The sequence below is a fragment of the Polypterus senegalus genome, chromosome 15 (genome assembly GCF_016835505.1).
Source record: "Polypterus senegalus isolate Bchr_013 chromosome 15, ASM1683550v1, whole genome shotgun sequence".
Classification (NCBI taxonomy): Eukaryota; Metazoa; Chordata; class Cladistia; order Polypteriformes; family Polypteridae; genus Polypterus; species Polypterus senegalus.
Genome location: NC_053168.1, coordinates 46,651,846 through 46,675,588, shown reverse-complemented (window position 1 = coordinate 46,675,588; position 23,743 = coordinate 46,651,846). Strand labels below are relative to the sequence as shown.

General features: G+C 37.5%; 1 protein-coding gene across 1 annotated transcript in view; it reads right to left on the bottom strand.

The window, feature by feature from the left end:
• Positions 1–23,743, bottom strand: part of hacl1 (2-hydroxyacyl-CoA lyase 1) — a 60,928-nt gene that overhangs the window by 23,068 nt on the left and 14,117 nt on the right. The window contains exons 4-13 of the mRNA XM_039736362.1: positions 22,402–22,482; positions 16,102–16,174; positions 15,874–15,951; positions 11,392–11,486; positions 11,193–11,305; positions 6,265–6,400; positions 3,384–3,489; positions 2,289–2,372; positions 1,470–1,571; positions 447–601 (exon numbers count right to left, since the gene is read on the bottom strand). Coding sequence (XP_039592296.1) covers positions 447–601; positions 1,470–1,571; positions 2,289–2,372; positions 3,384–3,489; positions 6,265–6,400; positions 11,193–11,305; positions 11,392–11,486; positions 15,874–15,951; positions 16,102–16,174; positions 22,402–22,482 — 1,023 coding nt within the window. The remainder of the gene's footprint in view (positions 1–446; positions 602–1,469; positions 1,572–2,288; positions 2,373–3,383; positions 3,490–6,264; positions 6,401–11,192; positions 11,306–11,391; positions 11,487–15,873; positions 15,952–16,101; positions 16,175–22,401; positions 22,483–23,743) is intronic.

Here is a 23,743-nt window from a genome sequence, read left to right as displayed (position 1 = left end):
CAATGTGCAGTTACTATGTTAGACAGAGAGTTATTAATGTACTAATTAGGTCTTCACTGTGATAATAAAGACACGTTAATAATAATCTGAGGATTAATTACTTATGAACCAACAACTCAGTATTACTTATAGATCCTGCTAACATTATAAATAAACTATACTCTGTTTTCTTCTCACTGAAACTAACTTACAGTTATTACAATACTGCAGAACACAATGACTATTGCAAACAATTCAATTCCAAGCCATTATAACACTTCTGAACAATGCAAGTATTTTTGGACATTTTTACATTTTACTCCAAATTCATGTTGGAGTAAGAATTATTAATCTTTAAAAGGGCATTTATGTAACCATATTCATCAACCAATTTTTTTAGACCTCCACTTCTAAATGTTTAATACCAATAGGTTACATAAAATTGACCAATACAAAAATTCTCTTGCCTGTGGCGTGGAAAGCTGTTGTTGAGAATGGTACGTCCAATGTCCATGGTATTAGCTCCCTCACTGACTATTATACAGTTCTTTGGCAACAACTCTCGGACACAGTAAAACACAGTGTAATAGTTCATTGGCACAGACTTTTCTAGAGCAAGTACCTACAACGAAAAATGTTTAAAAAACATCTTTAAACCAATATGTTAATAAATGAAATTGGCAATATACTATAGATTCACTATATAGCTGGTATGCAAATAATTTATATCCTAATAAATTTATTTTTCCAGGGAGTATAAAAACTGATTAATAAAAAGGATCATGACAACCAATAAAGTAATTTTGCAAAACAAACCTGTGCTTGTCGCACCAAATATCATGTACATTGCAAACCATAAAAAAATAGCAAGACTAAAAACGGTTTATAAGACAGTGAAAGAGCATATTGGAATTGGGGAAAGTCTGGTCTGACCAGCTTAGTCAGTCACAGTCCTCATCAGGATGAGTACATTTAGAAGTAACTCAATATAAGGAAACGTGATGCAGCACTGCCTTTAATATTGTCATTTAAAAAACAACACTCTCCCTTAGTTTTATGTCTGGCACAAGTCTGCTCTTATTCTCCCACTGGTAACTAGACTGTTAGAGCAGTGACCTTATTTTATCAGTGAATACTTTTCAGCATAAAACTTCTCCTACTTAGGCAGTTCTATAATTGTAAAGCCTTGCGACCAGTTTACACTTGTTTGCTACTATATTATATTCAGTTAATATAGAATTCAGTTACTGTCCTTAGAATTGGAAAATGTATCAATGTACTCCTGAAATGTTCTGTTGCGTACGGAAAACAAATCATTTTTGTTATAAAATAAATACATATTTTCACATCAATACATAGCATATCTAAATAAGATCTATTTACTAACTCTTCTTAGGTGTGGGGATACTAAGCCTGTTTTGGGAACTTAAGGTACAAAGCAAGAACTAAATCTGGAACAACTAACATGTATTTACTAAAGAGCAGATTACCTTAGAGGTGTTTTCGTTGCTTTTAATTTTCTCTTTTAACATTTTCCACCACTGTGTATTTAATGGATATGTCCACGTGTCATGTTTGAGATAACCTAAAAGCTTAAAAACACACATCAATTATTACAAAGATATTTGACATAAAACTAGGAATTTTAGAAAGACTTAACCAAATGGTAGTTATTGAACAGATCTGCATTTTATGGATTTATTGAGCAAGACATAGTATAAATGACCAAGATAATTATTTTGTAGTAGACACATTAGCAAGCGGACATTTACTAACAAGGTGCAAAACACAAACTTCAAAAGATAATACTACAAAAAAATATGGATTTTTTAAAAGGACAAATGCTGTTAGAGAAAGGAGTATTAAAATTCTCGAGAGGACAAAAGTAACTGACATACCTATGGGGGGGGAGGGAAAAAAAAAACCAAAATCAGATAAGCACTATTTGACAATATTGTACATAATAATTTTTAATAAAGCACTAAAAATAAGATACTTATTTCAGATTAAATATGTCTAATTATATACTCAGATATACAATTATTCTACAAATCTTTACTGCAGTTTAAAATAATGTTACTATATAATGGTTTAGAAGAACAGTATAAAAAATTTGAGTTACCAAAGTAATAAGTTTATGAAAAATTTATTCAAATGATAATACAAAAACCAAGTGTTGACTAATAATATTGATTTAAAGACTGAAACAATAGCATAGCTGATAAACTAATTACTTTCATTGCACAGAATTTGTACTGTATGATTTTCAAATTATTGAGAAACTAAATTATGATTCAGAAATATCATACCTGATCGACCACTGCATTTATATCACCAAGTAATGCAACAGCAGGCTTAACATTGTTTCCAAGCTCCTCAGCATAAATATCCACCTAGAAGCAAAATAATGATATGCAGAATTTTACCACTAGTATCAATTAGGATCAAGACTTGAAATAGCTTGTCATACATGTGTCTGGTGACTGCCTTATGGGGACTGACTTCATGCGACACATATAATTTCACTTTTTCCCTAGAATGAACCCTCCCAAACTGCAGTGATTCAACATTGGCTTTGCACTTGACTTCTCCCCATTTGGCAAGTGAATATAAATGCAGAACGAAATGTTCCTGAATTGCTCTTTTCCCACATGTTTGCTTTTTTTTTTCCTAGTAGGGACCACCAATTTTTTTTTTTTTTTATATTTTTGCCTTCATTTTTTCACAGTGGCAATACATTAAATGACAACATTGTCAGGCAATCAACAATATAATAGGATTATTGCCATGGGCTATAAAAAGTATGTTTGATACTTAAAATTAGGCAGATTTTTTTGTTATTAATTGTTTATACAAAAGAATAAATAAAAAAATAGGACATATGCAATAAGAAGATAAAAAAAACACCAAAAAGACAAAAGATATTACTTTAAGGCATCTGTATGGTAAACCAACAAGGGTACCAGTCCAGGAAAAGGAAATTAGGTGGTTGAGCTCCATAAATTACCAGCTACCAGACATTCAGCCACCAAAAAATCATTACTTCATATTGGAGTCAGTTTACAGGAAGAAGATTTGCAAGAGTCAGAGAGAATAAAAATGGAGATGGTCCATCAATCTGCCTTTACAGGATTGGCAACAACAGGCATTTATACTCAATATTTTTTATAAAGCCCTGTTATTGTCAAAATATGCCTTCAATTTTCTCCTTAAATCAGTAAGCCCATCAACTAAAAAAAAAAACAAAAAAAAAAACACAAGCATTCTAACAGATGCATTTGAAATGTATTAGTTAACCTGACTTAACATCTTTGTTTGCGAGAGGAATCTAATGAAAACATTGGCTACCAAAATAAAAAGTAAAGATGAAATTTTATTTGAAATGAAATGTGATGTTACCTGACCTGTATGATCTTCACATCTGGACTAAATCTTGGTGGAAGGCCAAAATGAAGAATCCAGTTTAACCTGGCACCAAGCAGAAGGACTACATCTGCATTCTGTAGGGCCCTAGTAAAAAGGGAGGTTATGAAAACTTTAAAATATGTGAGGAAACCTTAATGGAATCCTTCACAAAATTAATACTACAAAGATAATGAAACAATTTGTGTTATATTGTATACTGTATTTCATTTGTAAACAGAACAAAATATAATACTGTATAATAAAGGTTAGCTACCTTACACAAAAAGAGTTAAGCATCAATCTCACTTGAATTTTTCTTTATTTACAAATACAGTATATTAATATTTAAATGTTTTTTTATGGGATAATACAATTTCAAGAAAAAATAACAGCTCAGAACAGATCTCAAAGTCAGCATTTGTATTTGAGCTTACAGGTTTTGTTTGGATTTTTGTTTGTGTAACCTTATGTTTTTTAAAATTGTTTTAAATATATAGATAAAATCAAACAAATACAACCCATGTTGATATCTGGTGTTACCTTTAATTTATATAAAGCTAACATTGAAGGCAATTAAATTATACTAAAAAAATTAAAGCTGTCAATAAAGCTTAATTCATGCCGAGATGGCCATACCGTATTATTTATACTGAATATGTATTTGTTTTAAAACAGCAAGATTCTCTAAACAATCTCATTTTATAATGCCCTCAGAACAATTTCATTAATTTTTGTCCACTGTTCTAGGCACACTTAATTCCACTCAAAGGAGGTGTAAAGTAACTTTAATAAGTAGACGTTCACTATAACATAGTAAACAATATGTAAATCTTTAGGTAAAAGTGCAGTGAAACTTGTACTTTAGAGAATGTGAAATGCACCTCAGTTGTAGTCGACAAACTCTACTTCATATTTGACTGAAATTTACTGCAATGCTAAAATAGTCAGAAAGCTTAAATCAGTATACAGTAACTGGAATGTTAATCAAAACTTTTGCACTGGGATTCATTTTTAAGCATACTGAAATAATGAGGTTTTTCTAGGACTATGCTTTCATTTTAGCATCATGCTTCTTTTTGGTCCTCCCCCACACTATGCGACTCTTCAGTTCCACCCGGGGGAGTACTGTAAATGCTAACATAACTCAAAGTTATTGTCTGCTTTTTCATTTTTATTACTATTTAATTTAATATTGTTTCCTTGTATCAGAATACTGATGCTGGATTATGTGAATTTCCCCTTGGGATTAATAAAGTATCTATCTATCTATCTCTATCTCAGTGTGGCAGAAGCAGGTCCCGGTATGACTTGTGATGTGGGCGTTTCTTGCCTAAGTCCACAGGTGAGAAATTGTCCACATCCGTGATTGTGCTCGGTGCTGCTGATTTGCCACAGCTATCTCGCCCTCTTGATAAATTGAAGCGCGAGTTGGCTGGGGGGAAGGAAAAAAAAAGAGAGAAACAGAAATGGAGGTTGCAGGAGAAAGCAGGAAGCAGCATGGAGAGAGCCGGTGTGAGGGAGAAGGAGAGCGAGCACGCAAGAGCCTCGGTGGGGCTGAAGGAAGCGGTCGCTCCAGCTAAGCGATTAAGGAGCTGGAGTGACCAGTAATTGAAGGACAACAGGCCGCGTAAGGCTGCGAAGGCAGCGGGAGTTGGGAGGCTTGGTTGGTGAAGTCCTTGACGTGAGTGTCCTGGTTGTCAAGGGAATCAAACCTCAGTCTGGGTTGAGTGTGCGACCGAAGCCAGGGATCAGGAGGCCTCCAGACCAGTGGAGCAGAGAAAAGTTCAGCTGCTGAGAGGGCGACTCCCCTATTGAGGAGCTGCCAGGTAGAGACGTCACCGGGCTTGTTTTTAAAAGACTGTTTTTCCTGCATTGTGTTTTAACCTCGTTTTTAAAGGATTGCTTTTCTATTTATTGGTTTTTACCTCCATTTCACAACTGATTTTATGGATTATTTATTTAATGACTTTGAATCACTGCACTTTATTTAATTTGAACATTTTTTGTTGATAGTTTTAATAAAAGCACTTTAAACTTTTGCACCATCCCCTTGCTTTGTTGTGCCTCACTGCTAAGCTCAACGGTAACATTACCGACGGTGTAGGGTTCAAGGGCTCTTGGACAGATGATGGGAGCATGCAACCAACTCACATCGTCACAGGGGTGAACTGTATTACAAAAACAAAATGTCATTTGTAAATAATATTGCATCAATATGATCGTTTCCTGTTGTATAGTATTGCATACAGGGTTTTTTTTTAAATAAAATTTAAAAAATAACTTACAATAAGGCTTAAGGGTAAATGAGTTCACAGGTTATCGAGTATTGAGGTTATTGAAAAAATCCTTAAAACTTCCCAAATGTCAAGATTTCAACCCAAAAATGTTATTGAGTATTGATCTGCCACAGATATTACAAAAAGGTAAAAAAACAAAAAGCTAACCACTGCTGTGAGATTCTGCCATTTTAACAGGAGACTGGCTGTGCATTTTATGTTGCCAACTATCCTGTTGGTCTTACTCAGTGTAGATTTGCTTTGGATAGTCATTATTGAATGTTAATGTGTAAAGTTGTGCCTATAAAGCTGTCACAAAGATTGCCTACTGTTGCTAGATTGATAATCCACACCTATGCTTCAGTAAGAAGAAATATTGAGCAGACACTTAGTATGTAAATCAGGCATTAAGAACTGAAAAGGTGAGAATCCATTCATCAATCCATCCAGCTTCCTATCCTACGTATTGACAGCAGGAATATGGGAAAGCTGAAGCCTATACCAGCTGCCTATCTCAACTGACTTGAAAAATACTGAACTTACCCTTGAAAATGATATTTGTAAATGTTGCTGCCATTCTTTTAAAACATAATACAAATAATACCTGGACCGTGCTGCAGAGACACAATTTGGATGATCATCTGGCACAACTCCTTTGCCCATGGGAGTGGGCAAGAATGGAAATCCACATACATTAACCAACTCTCTGATATTCGCATCAGCTTTGGAATAAGCGGCTCCTACAAAAAAGGTTGATGTTTTCAGTCTTGTCCATGTTATAACAACATTAATGACTTGCAGAAAATAGGAATCTGAATGCAGATTTTTTTATATGAGAGAAGTAACAAGTGAATGAAAGACAGCGTTATTAGAGAGTTTAAAAATCATATGTCACTCTATTATAATAAAAACATACTGGGACAGGATGAGACTTTTTAACCTGGGACGAGACGTGACTTTTTCAGAGAGATACTTTCACGTCCCGCAAGGCGAGACTTTGTGCCAAGAGATTTAACCACGCCCGGGGCCGGAAATAAAAGACAAAGAGTAGGTGACAAAGTAGAACGTCGTAAAGAATTCAAAAATGTTGCAGAGCAGGTTAGAGATAATGCAAGTATTAAAATCTGAAAGTCACAAAAAATGATAGTAAAGATCTCATTAGCACAAACACGACCAACAGAAATTGTTACTCGGTGAAGTAACGGAACAGTGAAAAGAGATTGATTATATTGTTTGTATTTTAACTAAATCTGAGACTCGTAGATCGTCTAATTCGTTTTGCCATCAGGGAAAAGTGTTTCTTCCCAATGAAGAGGCGTATCTGCGAGAATTAAAAAAGATTTGTTGTTTGGTGAAAGTGAAATCCGCATACATGAGCGGCAGAGATGCAAAGTGGCTGGTGCTAAGCGCAAGCTGCGGGGGATGGCAAGCGAAGCAAGCAGGGGGCAAAGCCCCCTAGTTGACTTTAAAAAAAAAAATGAGCACAAGTTACATGATTTTACTTGTGCATGTTCATATTGTCAATTCCAATCTTTAAAAACTGGAAATTGAATTTCAGAATTAAATCTTAATGAAACAAACACAGATTAAAAACTTTGCTATAAACACTTCATTAAATAATGGAAGTGAAAAAGCTATATACTAAAAGACAAACTATGCAGTAAAATGGTAGCAGTAATTTTAATTTGAATAATTTGTATATTTACATTATATTGAATACAAGCCCCATGTTAATTGCCAAACCAGAGTACTGTTATGTTCTAATTAAATAAGTAAAATTAAATATTCAAAAATGCTTTTATAATATTTTTGGGAGTATTCTTATTTTGATATGCTGGTAGGTGCACAAAGATGTTTCACTCCTCTTGGACATTTTCACATTTTATTGTAACGCAACATGGAATCACAGTGGATTTCCTTTGGCTTTTTTGACACCAATCATGAACAAAATTATGACACTGATAATTTTATTGTTTTAGTTAAGTTATATGGGGAACATCTAGTGGTGCCACAAACCTTTATGCGTTCTTTGTGTCTTTTGTTACTACACACACACACATATATATAGGAAAAGACCTTATATGTGTTTCTGCAGTATATGTAGGGGTAGTAATAGTCGAACATTGCTATTGCAACATACCTAATTTGATTTTTGCCTTTCAGACCTGAAAATGCGACTATAAGAAAGTAATCCCTCCATACACGACGACACCAGTACTACGGAAAATAATACGTACAAAAATTAGAACTAAAGAATAAGTGGATTGATACTATTATTATTACCTGACAATTTACAAAATTGGGATGCAAATAGGAATGACATTTTAGGAATCCATAATGTAAGTCACATTAAACTTTAAACTATGGGGTGTTTTATTGCTAAAGCAAAATTCACAAATAAATACACACACAAAAACACACACGCACATCAGCTGGCTTCAGTTAGGCATCAGCTGGCTGGCAAAAAAATGTGACTTTTAAACAATGTTAATGAGTGAGAAAATCATGTTGTTATTTGGTCACATTATATTTGACTTTTTAAGGGTAAATACGCTACAACAGTTACTGTGTAACATATCTATGCCATCCATCCATCCTCTTCCGCTTATCTGAGGTCAGGTTGCGGGGGCAGCAGCTTGAGCAGAGATGCCCAGACTTCCCTCTCCCCGGCCACTTCTTCTAGTTCTTCTGGGGGAATCCCGAGGTGTTCCCAGGCCAGCCGGGAGACATATTTCCTCCAGCGTGTCCTGGGTCTTCCCAGGAACACCTCGACAGGGAGGCATCCAGGAGGCATCCTGATCAGATGCCTGAGCCACTTCATCCGACTCCTCTCGATGCGGAGGAGCAGCGGCTCTACTCTGAGCCCCTCCCGGATGACTGAGCTTCTCACCTTATCTTTAAGGGAAAGCCCAGACACCCTGCGGAGGAAACTCATTTCAGCCGCTTGTATTCGCGATCTCGTTCTTTCGGTCACTACCCATAGCTCATTACCATAGGGTGAAGGTAGGAACATAGATCGACTGGTAAATTGAGAGCTTTGCCTTACGGTTCAGCTCCTTTTTCACCACGACAGACCGATGCAGAGCCTGCATCACTACGGACGCTGCACCAATCTACCTGTCGATCTCACGCTCCATTCTTCCCTTACTCGTGAACAAGACCCCAAGATACTTGAACTCCTCCACTTGGGGCAGGATCTCGCTCCCAACCCTGAGAGGGCACTCAGATTTGGAGGTGCTGATTCCCATCCCAGCCACGTCATACTCAGCTGCAAACCGATTCAGAGAGAGCTGAAGATCATGGCCTGATGAAGCAAACAGGACAACATCATCTGCAAAAAGCAGTGACCCAATCCTGAGTCCACCAAACCGGACCCCCTCAACACCCTGGCTGCGCCTAGAAATTCTGTCCATAAAAGTTATGAACAGAATCGGTGACAAACGGCAGCCCTGGCGGAGTCCAATTCTCACTGGAAACGGGTTCGACTTACTGCTGGCAATGTAGACCAAGCTCTGACACCGGTTGTACAGGGACCAAACAGCCCTTATCAGGAGGTCCAGTACCCCATACTCCTGGAGCACCCCCCCCACAGGATTCCCAGAGGAACATGGTTCAACACCTTTTCCAAGTCCACAAAACACATGTAGACTGGTTGGGCAAACTCCCATGCACCCTCCAGGATTCTGCTAAGGGTGTAGAGCTGGTCCACTGTTCCGCGACCAGGACGAAAACCACACTGTTCCTCCTGAATCCGAGGTTCGACTATCCGACGGACCCTCCTCTCCAGAACCCCCAAATAGACTTTTCCAGGGAGGCTGAGAAGTGTGATCCCTCTGTAGTTGGAACACACCCTCCAGTCTCGCTTCTTAAAGACGGGGACCACCACCCCGCTCTTCCAATCCAGAGGCACTGTCCTCGATGTCCATGCGATGTTGCAGAGACGTGTCAACCAATACAGTCCTACAATATCCAGAGCTTTGAGGAACTCCGGGTGTATCTTATCCACCCCCGGGCCCCTGCCACCAAGGAGTTTTTTGACCGCCTCGGTGACCTCAGTCCCAGACATAGGGGAGCCCACCTCTGAGTCCCCAGGTAGTACAGTAGTCTCACTTCCTAATTGGTTTAGAGTCTAATAAATGTGTGGATGGGAATTCCATATAATCTGTGTTTTCCTGCCCACCTAAATAAACAGTTCTTGTACAATAATAATTCCTTACATTACAAAAGCTTTACTGAAATATTTCATTTTACAATATTACTGAAATTGTTTGATAATATTTGAGACAGTGGCAGTGGTTTCTTTCATTTGTATGACTAACAAATGTCTACCATTAAATTGGTCATTTCAACACTGCAAAGCTGTCATAGCCTCAGTATATGCAAGCAGCTCTACATCACAGTTTTAGAGTATGCAGTACATACCAGGAGAATATCTGCCTTAGTCACAAATAGGTTCTTTAGCCTGACCTTAATGTTCAGTAAAGTAATAACACCTTTATACATCATGATCTACATGCAGAGTAAGAATTTCCAGGCCCTGAACAGTTGCATCCTTAGTGGAACTATTTTTTTAAATCATCAACATGCCGAAGACTGTGGTACATCTGAATTCACATTATATTATGTAGCAGTATACAGAATAGGTGTAAATGAATGCCTACGTAGATTTATGCCATATGCAAAATTCTGAAAACTATAAATTCATGCTGGCCTGCGTCATGATTTTGTAAACCTGATTTATTATTTAATTTTTACCTAATCAAAAAAACCTATTAAATTATCTAAAGACATTCACTTTGTAACCTGGATAAGTGCTTATAGTAGCAGGCATTACATCTGCCAGCTTCAATGAAATTAACACTCCTTAAAAAAGCACAATGTGAAAATATTCCAAGTGCATTCAAATGGCAGCATGGAATCAAAACTAAAAGCAGACTTATTACTTAATGGTACACAAGAAACTTGGTGCTTGTTAACACTTAGGGTTTTTCATGTTGTGTTCCTTAAACTGCTAATGCAAGGTGAAGACACGATGGTGGAAGAATTTGTATATTTTATATAAATATTTTCCCTCTTAAGCAAAACGCTCTGCCACCTTGTCAGAATCGTTTCCTTTTCTGCAATGTGTAAATGTGATCTTTCACCTGAAACAGTCCTTAATAAACAAATAATAGTTTGATTTATGCGTGATGATTGTTTAAACATATTTGCTTTTGAAGATTAATGCAGAAATATTAGAAATTCATAACAAGAACATTAAGCAAAAACCATGGATTTAACAACATCATTGTTTGCCGTCTGCTGTTTTTTAAACTACAGCCCTACTAATGAAATGTATAAAACAGAAACAACAGAAAAAGTACCACTTATGTACAGTATCTAGGAATGTAGTCACAACAGCAAACCATTAAGACATCTAATCTTTTCAGAAATGTTTTTACTAATGTATTGCCATCATCATTAACTGTGTGGTGAGTCACATTAGACGTCAATAGAAAGGGGTTCATAAACAAACATATACAGTAGTACTACCTTTGCCAATGATGAGAAGAGGTCTTCTAGATTGTTTGAGAATTGATACTGCATTACACACAGCATGAGATTCAGCCAAACTTACAGGTGGTGGAAGGCAGCAAGATATTTTCCTTTAAAGAAAAAAAAAAAAACAATAATTTTAATGCTTATTTTCCATTTCTGAAAAGATTATTATAAAATAGCTGATCAAACTTACCGCACTTTTATTTTGTTTACTTTAGCATTTACCATGTTTCCGGGAATGTCAATGTAACATGCACCAGGCCTTCCATAAATGCTGGCTCTAACTGCCTGAAAATGAAGATGTATGTTAAGGTGAATACACATAATGGAGAGTGTGGAGATAAAAGGACTTCAGTAAAAGGAATAATCATAAATTATGGTCACCAGTCAGGTACACTAAAATTAATATATTGGGAAGTTAAAAACAGAAATTAAAATTAAATAATCCAATTAGGAGTGCAATACAGGGGGTCCTCGGGTTACTATACAGTTCCATTCCTACAAAAGTGATGTAACCCGAATTTTGGTGTAAGTCGAAACACACTCTAGCCTAAGTAACATACCTATCTTAACACATTTGCAAAATCATAATCTAGAACATAAAAACACAAAATCTAAGCTTCAGAAAAAGGACATAAGTATACTGTACTGTACACTGTGCTGTAGTAACAGAAAAAATGAGTGTAAAAAAAATCCTTACCCTTATTCCTTCTCATGTCTCAAGTTTTTATGGGAGTGAGCATTGTAAACTCGAAACGTTGTATGTCGAAACGTTGTAACCCGTGGACCCCCTGTATACAATACATTATTTATCTTTTTAAAAGAGATAATTTAATCATTGCCTTATAATTATCACTGGGTTCTTTATCAGACCATCACTGCATATGATGCTTCTTCATTAAAGGAAAGTTACTCAAACAACCCCAGTTGCAGCATGCAAACTTTGAATATGTCTCCTAGTGTCCTGCATTCAATATGGCCATAGCTCGCTTAGTCAACCTGAAGAGCACTACTATGCACCTTGCACCGTAAGCCCATCTTCAAGCCCATGTTACATAGTTGTGATGGTACAGATTTGAAATTTTCAAAGCATAAAAGAAACAAACATATTCTATAACCAAAGAAATGAAAGTAGTGAGTTCAGAATAAACCCACACAAACAAACAAACAGCAGATAATACTCATGAGGACTGTTTTACACAACTGGTGTTCTCAACACTCCCACTTTACACCATGGTGCATTCCTGCTCACTTTATGCGCAGACAGCAAAAAATAACCAACTATCTTACACTCCAGTTTCTGCGAAAATACATTGCAGAATTGGAAATGTCTTTTTCACCAATTAACGTTCTTCTTTGATTTTATTGTTTGTGCCTACCCCTTCTATTGTCACTGGTTTCTTTACCAGCTGTTTCTTAGAACTGTGTCTTGCAACATTACAATTACTAAACCTTTCTTAAATTTTCTATCCTGAGATCTAGGGTATGAGAACTCAGATCTATTTATGTGTCTTTCTTCAAGCACAAGATGAGACCAACATACTAAAGGAGTAATATCACCAGTGCATGTGGTGTGGGTGCACGTATGGGTGAGTATATTAGTGTGTTCACCCTGTGATGGACTTACTTCCTGATAGATAGATAGATAGATAGATAGATAGATAGATAGATAGATAGATAGATAGATAGATAGATAGATAGATAGATAGATAGATAGATTTAACGTATTTACGTGTGTACCACACGCACATTTTTTCCCGAAAATTAGCATTTGAAAATCAAGTGCGCGTCAATCACGAGGAAATGTAATTCTGTAATGTTTACTTCTTCTGCTTGGGCTCACGCGCTCTCTCTCTCTCTCTAAACGCTTCATATACAATCACAACGAGCGTCGTATACAGGGCAAAACTTTTTCGCGATTTTCTTTGTAAAAATTAGGCTGCGCGATAGATTTATATAACAACAAACTCCGAGGGACCTAAAAAATATTTCATTGTAACAAAAATTTTGTTGTAATAAGATTCTGTATTTATTACTATAGTGCTTTCTTTAACTTGCGCCCAGGCATTTGCAATAATTTCAATAGCTGCTTTGCGTTAATTTTAATCTCTTGCCTACAAGTTATGCTGATGGGAATTTTTCTCAGTATTTCCTTGCAATAATACACTTTCAGGGTGCAAATGATGCCCAAATCCAATGGCTGAAGCACTGCTGGGCAATTGGGTAGTAGAAGCACCCTTTTGAGCCAATACAGCCACGAGTCTTCTTGGGAAAGATGCAACAAGTTTTTCACACCTGGATTTGGGGATCCTCTGCCATTCCTCCATGCAGATCCTCTCCAGTTCTATCAGGTTGGATGGTAAACGTTGGTGGACAGCCATTATTAGGTCTCTCCAGAGATGCTCAATTGGGTTTAAGTCAGGGCTCTGGCTGGGCCATTCAAGAACAGTCACAGAGTTGTTGTGAAGCCACTCCTTCGTTATTTTAGCTGTGTGCTTAGGGTCATTGTCTTGTTGGAAGGTAAACCTTCGGCCCAGTCTGAGGTCCTTAGCACTCTGGAGAAGGTTTTTGTCCAGGATATCCCTGTACTTGGCCACATTCATCTTTCCCTTGATTGCAACCAGTTGTCTTGTCCCTGCAGCTGAAAAACACCCCCACAACATGATGCTGCCACCGCCATGCTTCACTGTGGAGACTGTATTGGACAAGTGTTGAGCAGTGCCTGGTTGTCTCCACACATACCGCTTAGAATTAAGGCCAAAAAGTTCTATCTTGGAGTTTGCTAAAAGACACCTGAAGGACTCTGAGATGGTGAGAAATAAGATCCTCTGGTCTGATGAGACCAAGAGAAAAGTAAAAAGTTAACCTCATAGAAGAACAAAAAGCATGCAGATGAAAGGGAGAATATTACAGGAGCTTAAGGGGCCAGAAAGGGCTGTAGCAGTTCTATAGTCTAATTTCTTTGGCTTAAATTTTTTAGTTTTACCATTTCAGATTAAATCATTTAATTTTAATTAAAAAAAAAAAAAAAGAAAGAAAAACTTAAGGTAGTTTTAGTAATCCTAAATCAAATTTCAATAATGAGGCCAGTGCAATGCAAGTCCTGTTGGATGTTGGATTTTTTTAGATGATAGCTTACAGGAGCCAGCTGTCTATGAGGGCTACAGGTGGGTCACGATCACAAGGCGTAAGGTAAAGGGTGCACATTGTCTGGGGGCATCAACCCCAGAAATATAAGTTTCCATACTGTTTTCAGGTCCTTGCGGAGCTGGACAGTGTCTCTGATGATTCTGAGGTTGTAGGCAGGGATGAGGAGCCCCAATGGGCCAGTTCGCTGAAAAAGAGCGGTAGTGATAGTTGAGGACTCGATCATTAGGGTGACTAAAGTGCAGGTTTGCTCCAGAGACAGAGAGTCTTGCATGGTTTCTTGCCTTCCGGGTGCATATGTGGGAGACCACCCTGGAAGGGTAGATAGCCTCTTGGCCAGGGCAGGGATGGATCCAGTTGACATTATCCATGTTGGAGCAAATGACATACATAAGGGTAGTCTGTCAGTTCTACAACCCAAATTCAAAGAGTTAGCTGCCAGGCTGATAAGCAGAACTAGGTAGGCTTCTCTAAAGTTCTGCCCTGTGCCAGGGACTAGTAGGTAAGATCGAGGAGATTAGAAGGCTTAACATGTGGCTCAAATCTTCATGCAGGGTAGGAGGATATAGGTTTATGGGGCATTGGGACTCCTTTTGGAACAATGGGTTACATCTGAACCCGGAGGGCCACCAATGTATTGGGGAAGTGTATGAGTAAATTAGTCGAGGATTGTTTAAACTAGGGAATGGGTAAGCTTAGAACTATAAATGGAGGAACAAACAACAATGTAGAAATAAAAATACATAGTAATGTAAATTATATCTTTGCTTTCAGTGAGGGAAGGAGGACCTTTGACATATAATGTGCATGTATGTATATAACGTAGAAAACAGTGTGCACAATTTACTTTCAATATAATATGAACAATGAAAATTTCACATTTTAATAATTGCAAGTTTCTAAGACAAACATATAGCACCCAGAGTATGTTTGGGATTTTTTTTTTAATAGTATTTGTTATAGTAACATTTGCTATTATATTGTATTGTGTACATTTTCTTGAAGTTGAACCAAAATAAAAATGTGCTACTTCTCTTTTTAATGTCTGAACATCTAATACTTAAAACACTTGATTACAGAATAAGTAAAAGGCATATAATATTTTTATACAGCACCAAAATGTAATTTGAACCTTCTTCCTACATCTGCAAGGATTTGCCTACAGGTACTCTAGTTTTGTTTCCACAGGTCCAAAGACATACAGGTAAAGTTAACTGGCAGTCCTGCTTTGGTCTCTGTATGAGTGTGAGTGTTGGGAACTACAACAGTTAGCCATGTGATGACAGTAACTAAAATCTTGCTAGGGTTGTTTACTTCCTTGTACCCAGTGCTACAGGGAAAGGATTTGCCCCCCAGTGTGACCCTAAATTAGATGAAGTGGGTTTAAAAATGAAAAGAGCAACCAAATAATATACATTACAAAGTTAATAAAAAGTGCTTAAAACAGGTGTTATATGTGGGGGTTCCCAAGGTTTATGTGCTACAGGTGCTATGCTATAAATTTTAATATAAAATGTAATTTCAGTACCTTTTCCACAACTATAGGAATAGCTTCCAAACAGCTTGGTCTTGCAGAGAATTTACTGTACATCCTACAGGCTTCAACCTAAGAAGTGCAAATAAAAAAAAAAAAACCTAATGTAAACATACCAATAACATTTTACTTTTACCCAAATTATCTTTTATGCTTGAAAAAATATTTATCACTTAAAAGAGAAAAACACACTTCTATATTTATCTGTTTTACGGCTGTTACCTGTGGGAACTCCTGAAAAGCTCCCATTGTCTCTTGATTTTGATCGGAGGAGCCACCAACAACTACTACAGGCCTAAAAATAAATTTAAAAACTTGATTATATAGGTGTTAAGAAAATTTTAATGGTGAATTAACTAAATGCATTTTGTAATAATTTCAGTTTCCTCTACGCATATTCATCTTTGAAACACTGAGCAAATTACCGTAGATACTCGCGTATTAGTCAATTTGTTATGACCCACATATAAGTCGAGGGTAAAACTTAATTAAGTATGGTCTTCTCACCAATACCTGCTACAGTTTGATTCCCCGGCATATCAAATGTCATTTCATCCATGTTACCAATGTTACTGAGATCAAAGTCATGCCTTTGTCTTTGCTTGATAAATAAATTTATGAAAGGAACTGACCTTTTCTTCTAGATCTTTCAGCAGCTTCTGCTCTATTTTTGTTCGCTGACGAAGGCACAGCCCATATCTATTCACAAACTGAGTACACCAGCCAGCCGATGCTTGAAATTCCAACAAAGGCTTACATGGTGTTATGGGTCCACAGCTCTCTTAGCAAAGGCCGTTTTAGTTTTTAAATAAATAATCACCACTCTCGCGACTTAGCAATCCGCAGGGCGATCTGCGGTTAGAGCGTTTCTCATCTAGTGCACAGGTGAGGGACTGCCCACATCTGTGATTGTTCCTGTGGCTAATGTGCTGCAGCTGCTATGTCCTCTCTGCATATAAAGAGAAGCACGAGTCAGTTAGAGAGGAAAGATAAATGGAGTTAAAAAAAAAACAAACAAACAAACAAACAAGGAAGAGAAAGAAAGACGGAGGTGGCTGGAGAAAGCAGGAGAGATAGAGAGAGAGAGAGAGAGACAGTGCGAGTGTGTGGAAGCCTGGGTGTTAGGCCGGGTTTTTAAAGGAATTTTTTTCTATTTTATTATTTTTAAACATCCACGTTTGCTTTATGGATGATTTATTTAATAAAGAGTTTTTTTGAATCACCGCACTGTTTTCTTTGAACACTGATTTTGACTGTTTTAAATAAAAGCACTGTGCCATTACCCAAATTCTATGGAAAATTGTGTTGCCCCGTGGATAAGTCGACCCTGTTTTTTTGAATGAATTTTAAGGTATAAATTTTTCGACTTGTACGCGAGTATCTATGGCACATTAGCAGCATGTATATTTGCTAGCCATTAGCAACATTAACCTTTTCAAATAAAGCATGTCTTTGATCCAACAGAGCAAACAAACAAGTAATCATTTTTAAATTTAGATACACCAAAGATAGATGTAAGTACTACATAATTAAAATATTTTTTGTTTTACTCTATCAGGTTTCTTTATGCAGTTTGTTTTTTGTGCTATGTTATTTTACTAGTACTTGTGCAGCAAAATGCATTTCTTGTACATTCCTACAGACAAAACAGATAGTGTAGTATTAAAGTCATCACCTGTGCTGTAGCAGAGATAAATATTCTATTCTCAAACATGCAGAATCCAATCAAAAGTTGTGGAGAGCCAGGGCCCATCGAAATAGCATCAGAAGCAAGTAAGAATGGAACTAGCCATTGGAAAGGAGACGGTTCACTGCTGGACCCACTTGCACACACACAGAGAACAATTTGAAATCGCCAATTGGCCTAACCTTACCTCTTTTGGAATTTATAAGGAAAACCAGAGTACTCAAAGGCAAAATCTATACAGATAGAGGGAGAATGTACAAAACAAAAGATCAGGTGCAGAAATCATTGTGCAGAAGTAATGACCACTGTGTCACTGCAGCCACCTGCAGAAAAGATCTGAAAACACAAAACTCTATGTTTAAGTGGAGCACTGGTAATGTAGGAAATAACTGAGGGATCTCTGTTGTATGGCCCACCTAGCGATACCAAATATATGTAGGAAGTTGCGTAGTGGTGTGAGAAGAACTGATCGATTGATGTTAATCAGTTAATTTATCATCAGTTTTGCCTTTGGCAGTGGCAGTAGTAAATTTAATAATTTGGTAAGGCTCTCACTTTTTTCCTTACCTTTATCTGTAGGAGGGGTTTAGGTTTCCGGCCATTAAACTTAGTGATTCAAGTAAACTGAAGCACACTCGATTTAAGAAACAGAATAATGCAATTTATTGATAAAACACGATTACAGAAATATTATAACAGCATATACTGTATATTACCACAGAAGACTGGATGCAAGACAAAAAAGAGAGATAAACAACACGGAAAGGGGCTGGCTGTTTAGTGGCTTTTTAGAGTTCTAATTTATCATTGCAAAAATAAACAGTTTTACAATACAAAGGCTTTAAGGGTTATGTATGGTTTTGTGTGAAGGTTAGTGGCCGTGCTCCAGATTCAAGTGTTGGACTCTTCTTGCATTGGAGTGCTCTCCTTACATTTCCTTACATGGTCCTTCGACCATAGTTTGGTGAAATGATGATTTCCTCAGCTTGCTGTTGGCCTCTTTGCTGTATTCTCTGGCACTTCAAGGGAAAAAATGTTACTCTTTCTTGCACAACAGGACAAGCGCTGAAGTTCCCTTACTGAAGTAATAGCTACTCCTCAGTCTTCTCAGACTTGGCTCAGTCAATGGCACAATGCCAGGATTGACAGAATGGATCTTATGGCGCTTTTCCATGGCATAGTACGGCACAGCATGGTTCAGTACAGCTCACCTTGGTTCGGCTCAGTTCGGCTCGGTTTGCGTTTCGACTGCAGTTTAGTACCGCTTTAGAGTGGGCGGGATTATTCACGTGTCGTTATAGTTGCGCCGCCTCTACTGCCGTGACATCATTGTAAAAGCGCCACAAACTGGCCGAGTCCAGGACACCCTCCCTTCCATTGTTCGCTGGTCTAGCTCCGTAGATTGCGTCCATTTGGTCGAACCACTTCCACGAGCGCCTGTTTGAACCACTCCGGCTGTTGTGGTCCTTTATACTCCTGTAGTCGCTCTTCATTTTTTTTAACTTGTCCCTACACTGTTTGTAAGTCCGATGGTAGCTGTGTGCGCCCAAGAGCTTAGCGACCTCCTGAAAAACGTTTTCATTCCACGTCGCCCCATCCAGCTCTCGCTGGATCCGCTCCTCGGCTACCAACAAGAGGAACGTCTGTACTTCCTCAATAGACCACGAAACAGCCATTTTTGGTTAAAACAAAATGGTGCGTCCGAACCTTCGCTGGCTGTGCTAAAAATCTAGCAGGTCTGTTGTGTCTCGTGTCACAAGTTCAGTGACGTAGTAATGACGATTTTCTCCGGCCAATCAGTGACCAGCAGAGTTTACACGTCATGTTTTGGTAACGGTTCGGCGCGCTTGGAACCTCGGCTGAGGTGGTACTAAAAAAAGGACCAGGTACCAGGTACTGTTCCCAGTGGAAAACCCCCCAAAGGTGAGCTGAACTGAACCGTGTCGTGCCGTACTATGCAGTGGAAAAGCGCCATTCAGAGTTCAGGGTGTCCAGCTCCAAGGCACTATGGCGCTTCCAAGACAAAAAAATAAATAAAATCAGTGAGCGTTTTGCTACACATATAGTGGGAAGCTACCTAATAGAAAGAAAGCAGCTTGTTAGCTTTTAGCTCATAAGAATAGTTTGTTAGCTTTCAGCGCCCCCAAAAAGAGAACAGGGCAATTGGCTTTCTGCACCCCTGTGAAATCTACTGTCTTAATAGGCCTTGTGTGCCACTAAAAGTCTGGCAAAATGGGTAATGCCCACCTTGTCCTATAGTGAACATACAATTTATTAGCACTCTTATATTAAATCAAACAACTCTGGTAATGTTAAAAAATACAACTGCCTTTCCTCTTTGTCAGCAAGGAGTGTTTTGAAGACAAATTATACTGAATTTGATAGTGGGGAAGTGGCTAGCACTACTGCTACTGTGATTCAGCATTTTGGGTTCACACCTCATGCCAAACTGCGATCCATTTGAGGCTTGCACATTCTATTTGTGTTTCCCAGGGTTTATCTCCAAGCAGTTTATATTTTCTTGTATATCCCATGTTAGATGAACTGGCAATTGTAACCTGTCCATTTGCAAGTGTAAGTACGAATGTATGCGCAAGTGGCCAGGAATAATACATTGTCTTGTGCTCAATATTGCCCGAAATAAACTCTTGCTTCATATGACCCCAAATTGAACTACAGTTGTTTAAAATGGTTGTGCTACAGCATATAAAATTTTCCAAGACAACAATATAAGCATAATCAAAGCATACTTATGTCCTATGTGTCTCTTTTTTCTTGCTACTCTGAAAGAATTTCAAAAATTTGCCTAGAAGAAACTTTTGTTGAAATCACACATCTTGTTTACCCTCCCCTGGCTGGTCAAAGATCAATGCAGTTTAAATGTGGCATATTTTTGAAAAATAAACAAAAAATAAATATATGCTCTTCGGGGCATAAAAATGTACACTTTTTTTTATGAAAATAGCACATGAAATTGTGAAGTAGCCTATAAGACATATATATAAGACATGGAAACATACACTTACCTGTATGTACACTTCAAGAATGTGAAATGCACAATTATATGTACTCAAATAATATATTATAAAGGAAAGGTATTCTTATCCCAAACCATTGGCTGACGACCCTGTTACAAGTATAAGAGCTCACTTCAGAAGAGAACACCTAGAGGTAAAGTAGGACAATGCAAGCATACTAGGGTACCATAAGTAATTACTTCCAGTCTAAGCAGTAGATATTGGTGTACTAAATGAAATAAAATAAAAGATTTACAGTAAGTGGAATGTGTTTTCTTCGTCTTCTTTTAAGGTGAAATAGACATACAGTACATATTTTTCCTTAAAAAATATTATTTCAAATTTAACAGTCTAAAAATGTAAATAATACACTGCAGAATGGTGTAGTATTGAAAATTTTTGCAAAAAGGGAGTTATTATAGCATGATATTAAGATCATACGAATATCATATTGTATAGAACCTGGCAATTTTAGCCACTAAAATAAACACCGAAAGACAAGCAAACGCAACAAATATTTTTAATCAGTGAAATCAAATCAAAACAGTGTTGATCATTAAGGCAGACTGACATTTATGCACATAACCCAACATAGCCTAGGACATCTGGAGAAACATCTAGTGTGCAGTGAAAAAACTAAACTTTCTATAATAAGGTGGTATGCGACAAATTATTACAAAAAGGTAAAAATACTATAATAGTATAATAAGCTATCAAAAAATATACAAATGCAGTTGAATGAAAATATTAAATATGGCATTTTTACCACAACTTTTACATTTACTCTACAGTATATCTGCAAATGCATCCACTTGTTAAATTACTAGGGAAACAAACAATACATTTTGTAATTTTAATACAGCTCTTTAAAACAGACATGTTGTGTGCCAATCATAATTTATCAAAAAATATAAACCTTATTACAATTGACTAATTTTGATAATATTCTTTGAAATTGCAATTCAATTAATTCATGGCATATGTCATTGGTTAAAAATTCTACATGTGTATTTAACTAGCAATGCTTTGAGGTACGTGAGGTGGATAAATATATTTTTAAGTTTTAATTTCTTACAGTTTATACAAATTCTACTACAGTGGCTATATATAAATTCACTAAGGGCACACAAGACAGTGAGTGCAAGCAAGACAGAGCCCCGCCCGCCAACTGTAACCCTCCTACCGCATTATGGGATATGCACGACAGAGCCACGCACGCCAACTGTAACCGTCCTCCCGCGTCCACCGTCCCTCTCGAGGCATACAACAACTCACCAAACACAGCCTCAGTCGCTTTTGTCTGTGCTACAGTCCACATGAGACACACACACAGGCGTGAGAGAGAGAGAGAGACACACACACACACACAAACAGGTGCACGAGAGAGACACACACACACACAGGCGTGTGAGACAGACACACAGGCGCGCGAGAGAGACACACAGGCGCGCGAGAGAGACACACACACAGGCTGAGAGAGACACACACACACAGGCGCGCGAGAGAGACACACACACACAGGCGCGCGAGAGACACACACACACACAGGCGAGAGAGAGACACACACACACAGGCGCACAAGAGAGACACACACACAGGCACGCGAGAGAGAGACACACACAGGTGCGCGCATGCATTGTTGCAATGTTACTTGGTCTTAGAGTTGGTGGGCAGGGCTCCGTCTTGCTTGCGCTCACTGTCTTGCGTGCCCTTAGTATCTTGCTTGCGCTCACTGTCTTGCGTGCCCTTAGTGAATTATGCGGCGTATGCTACGTCGCGGGTTGGGTAGTTTAATATAATTAGATAAATAAATCTTACCAGCAATTCATATTAGCATTTGCCATTCCTCCTAAGGCATGAATAAGACCTGGACCTGAGACAACAAGGCAGACTCCTGGTCTGAGGAGAAGGAGGGAAGGAAAAAAAAAAAAAAAAGCATAAACAGTCTTTAGTTTTTTCCAGAATCAAAAAGTCTGAAGCTGGGGACTTCGTATCTATTAATTGTACTTTAATGATATAAGAAAAAAAAAATATTAACACAACTAACACATTCATAACCATGTAAACAGTGTTTTTTCAATATTTCATATCTGTTTACTTAATTAATCTGTGACTTAATTCTTTTAAGGTGTGCAGATTTAAATTATTTATGAAGTAAACATATTTCAATTGTTAAAATCATGGTAAAAATAAAAATATGGATTACTGGAAAAAATATTCATGCAACAAATAGTGCCTTTTCTGCTTTATCAAGTTTGAGGAAAGCCAAACTTTATATAGGTTGTGCATTCCAAATCTGAAATTCCAAATTCTGACAACTTTTTGAGTGCCAGCTTGACGCTGCAAGTTCATTTCACCACATTAGGGTTCTCTTTTGTAAAACTTTGCTTGGGAAATGACACAGGTTGACGATGGGGGGCTTGTGTACCCTGTAAAGCATGGAGTGCCAATAAGTAATGAAAGACAGTCGACTAGCTTTATCCCCGGTGAAGTGACATAACACTTGTGCAGCATTTCAAAAGTGTTGTGCGGCACTAGTAAGACTGATGACTTATGTTTTAATAGAGTTTCACTGCTGACTGTTACAGTTAACAAAAGCAACTATATTCTTATTAGGTGCCCTTATTGTAATAGGAGTACAGTAAATTGCTCATATTATGTTAGGAAAGCGAACACTGTTGCAAATTGCCTTACTATGTTGGTTGGCAAAAATATGTTTTATGTATGTACACTCACACCATATGAAAGCTGAATCTAATGCCTCATCAATGACTTCTACCACTATGTGGACGTGAAGATTGGCAGAGATATTCCTGACCTGTTGGCCAGTTCACTGAATAGTGGCAGAAGGTATCCTACTGTATATAAACTGATAAAAAAAACAAAAATATTCTTAAAGTGCAAATATGCAGCATTGGTCCTATTAAAATGGAACTATGGGAATATATACATCATATTCATCACTTTTTAGGTTTAATATGTTTGTTATTTCAACAACTATTATAACAAATGGCTCAGTGATATAAATTATTATATGCATGAGTCATCATTAAGCCTGTTGGGCTGAATTTCACTACTTGATCTCATTATGTATAAGCAAATACTCAAAAATCTGAAAATATCTGCAATATGCAGTCCCATGCAGTTAGAATTAGTGATA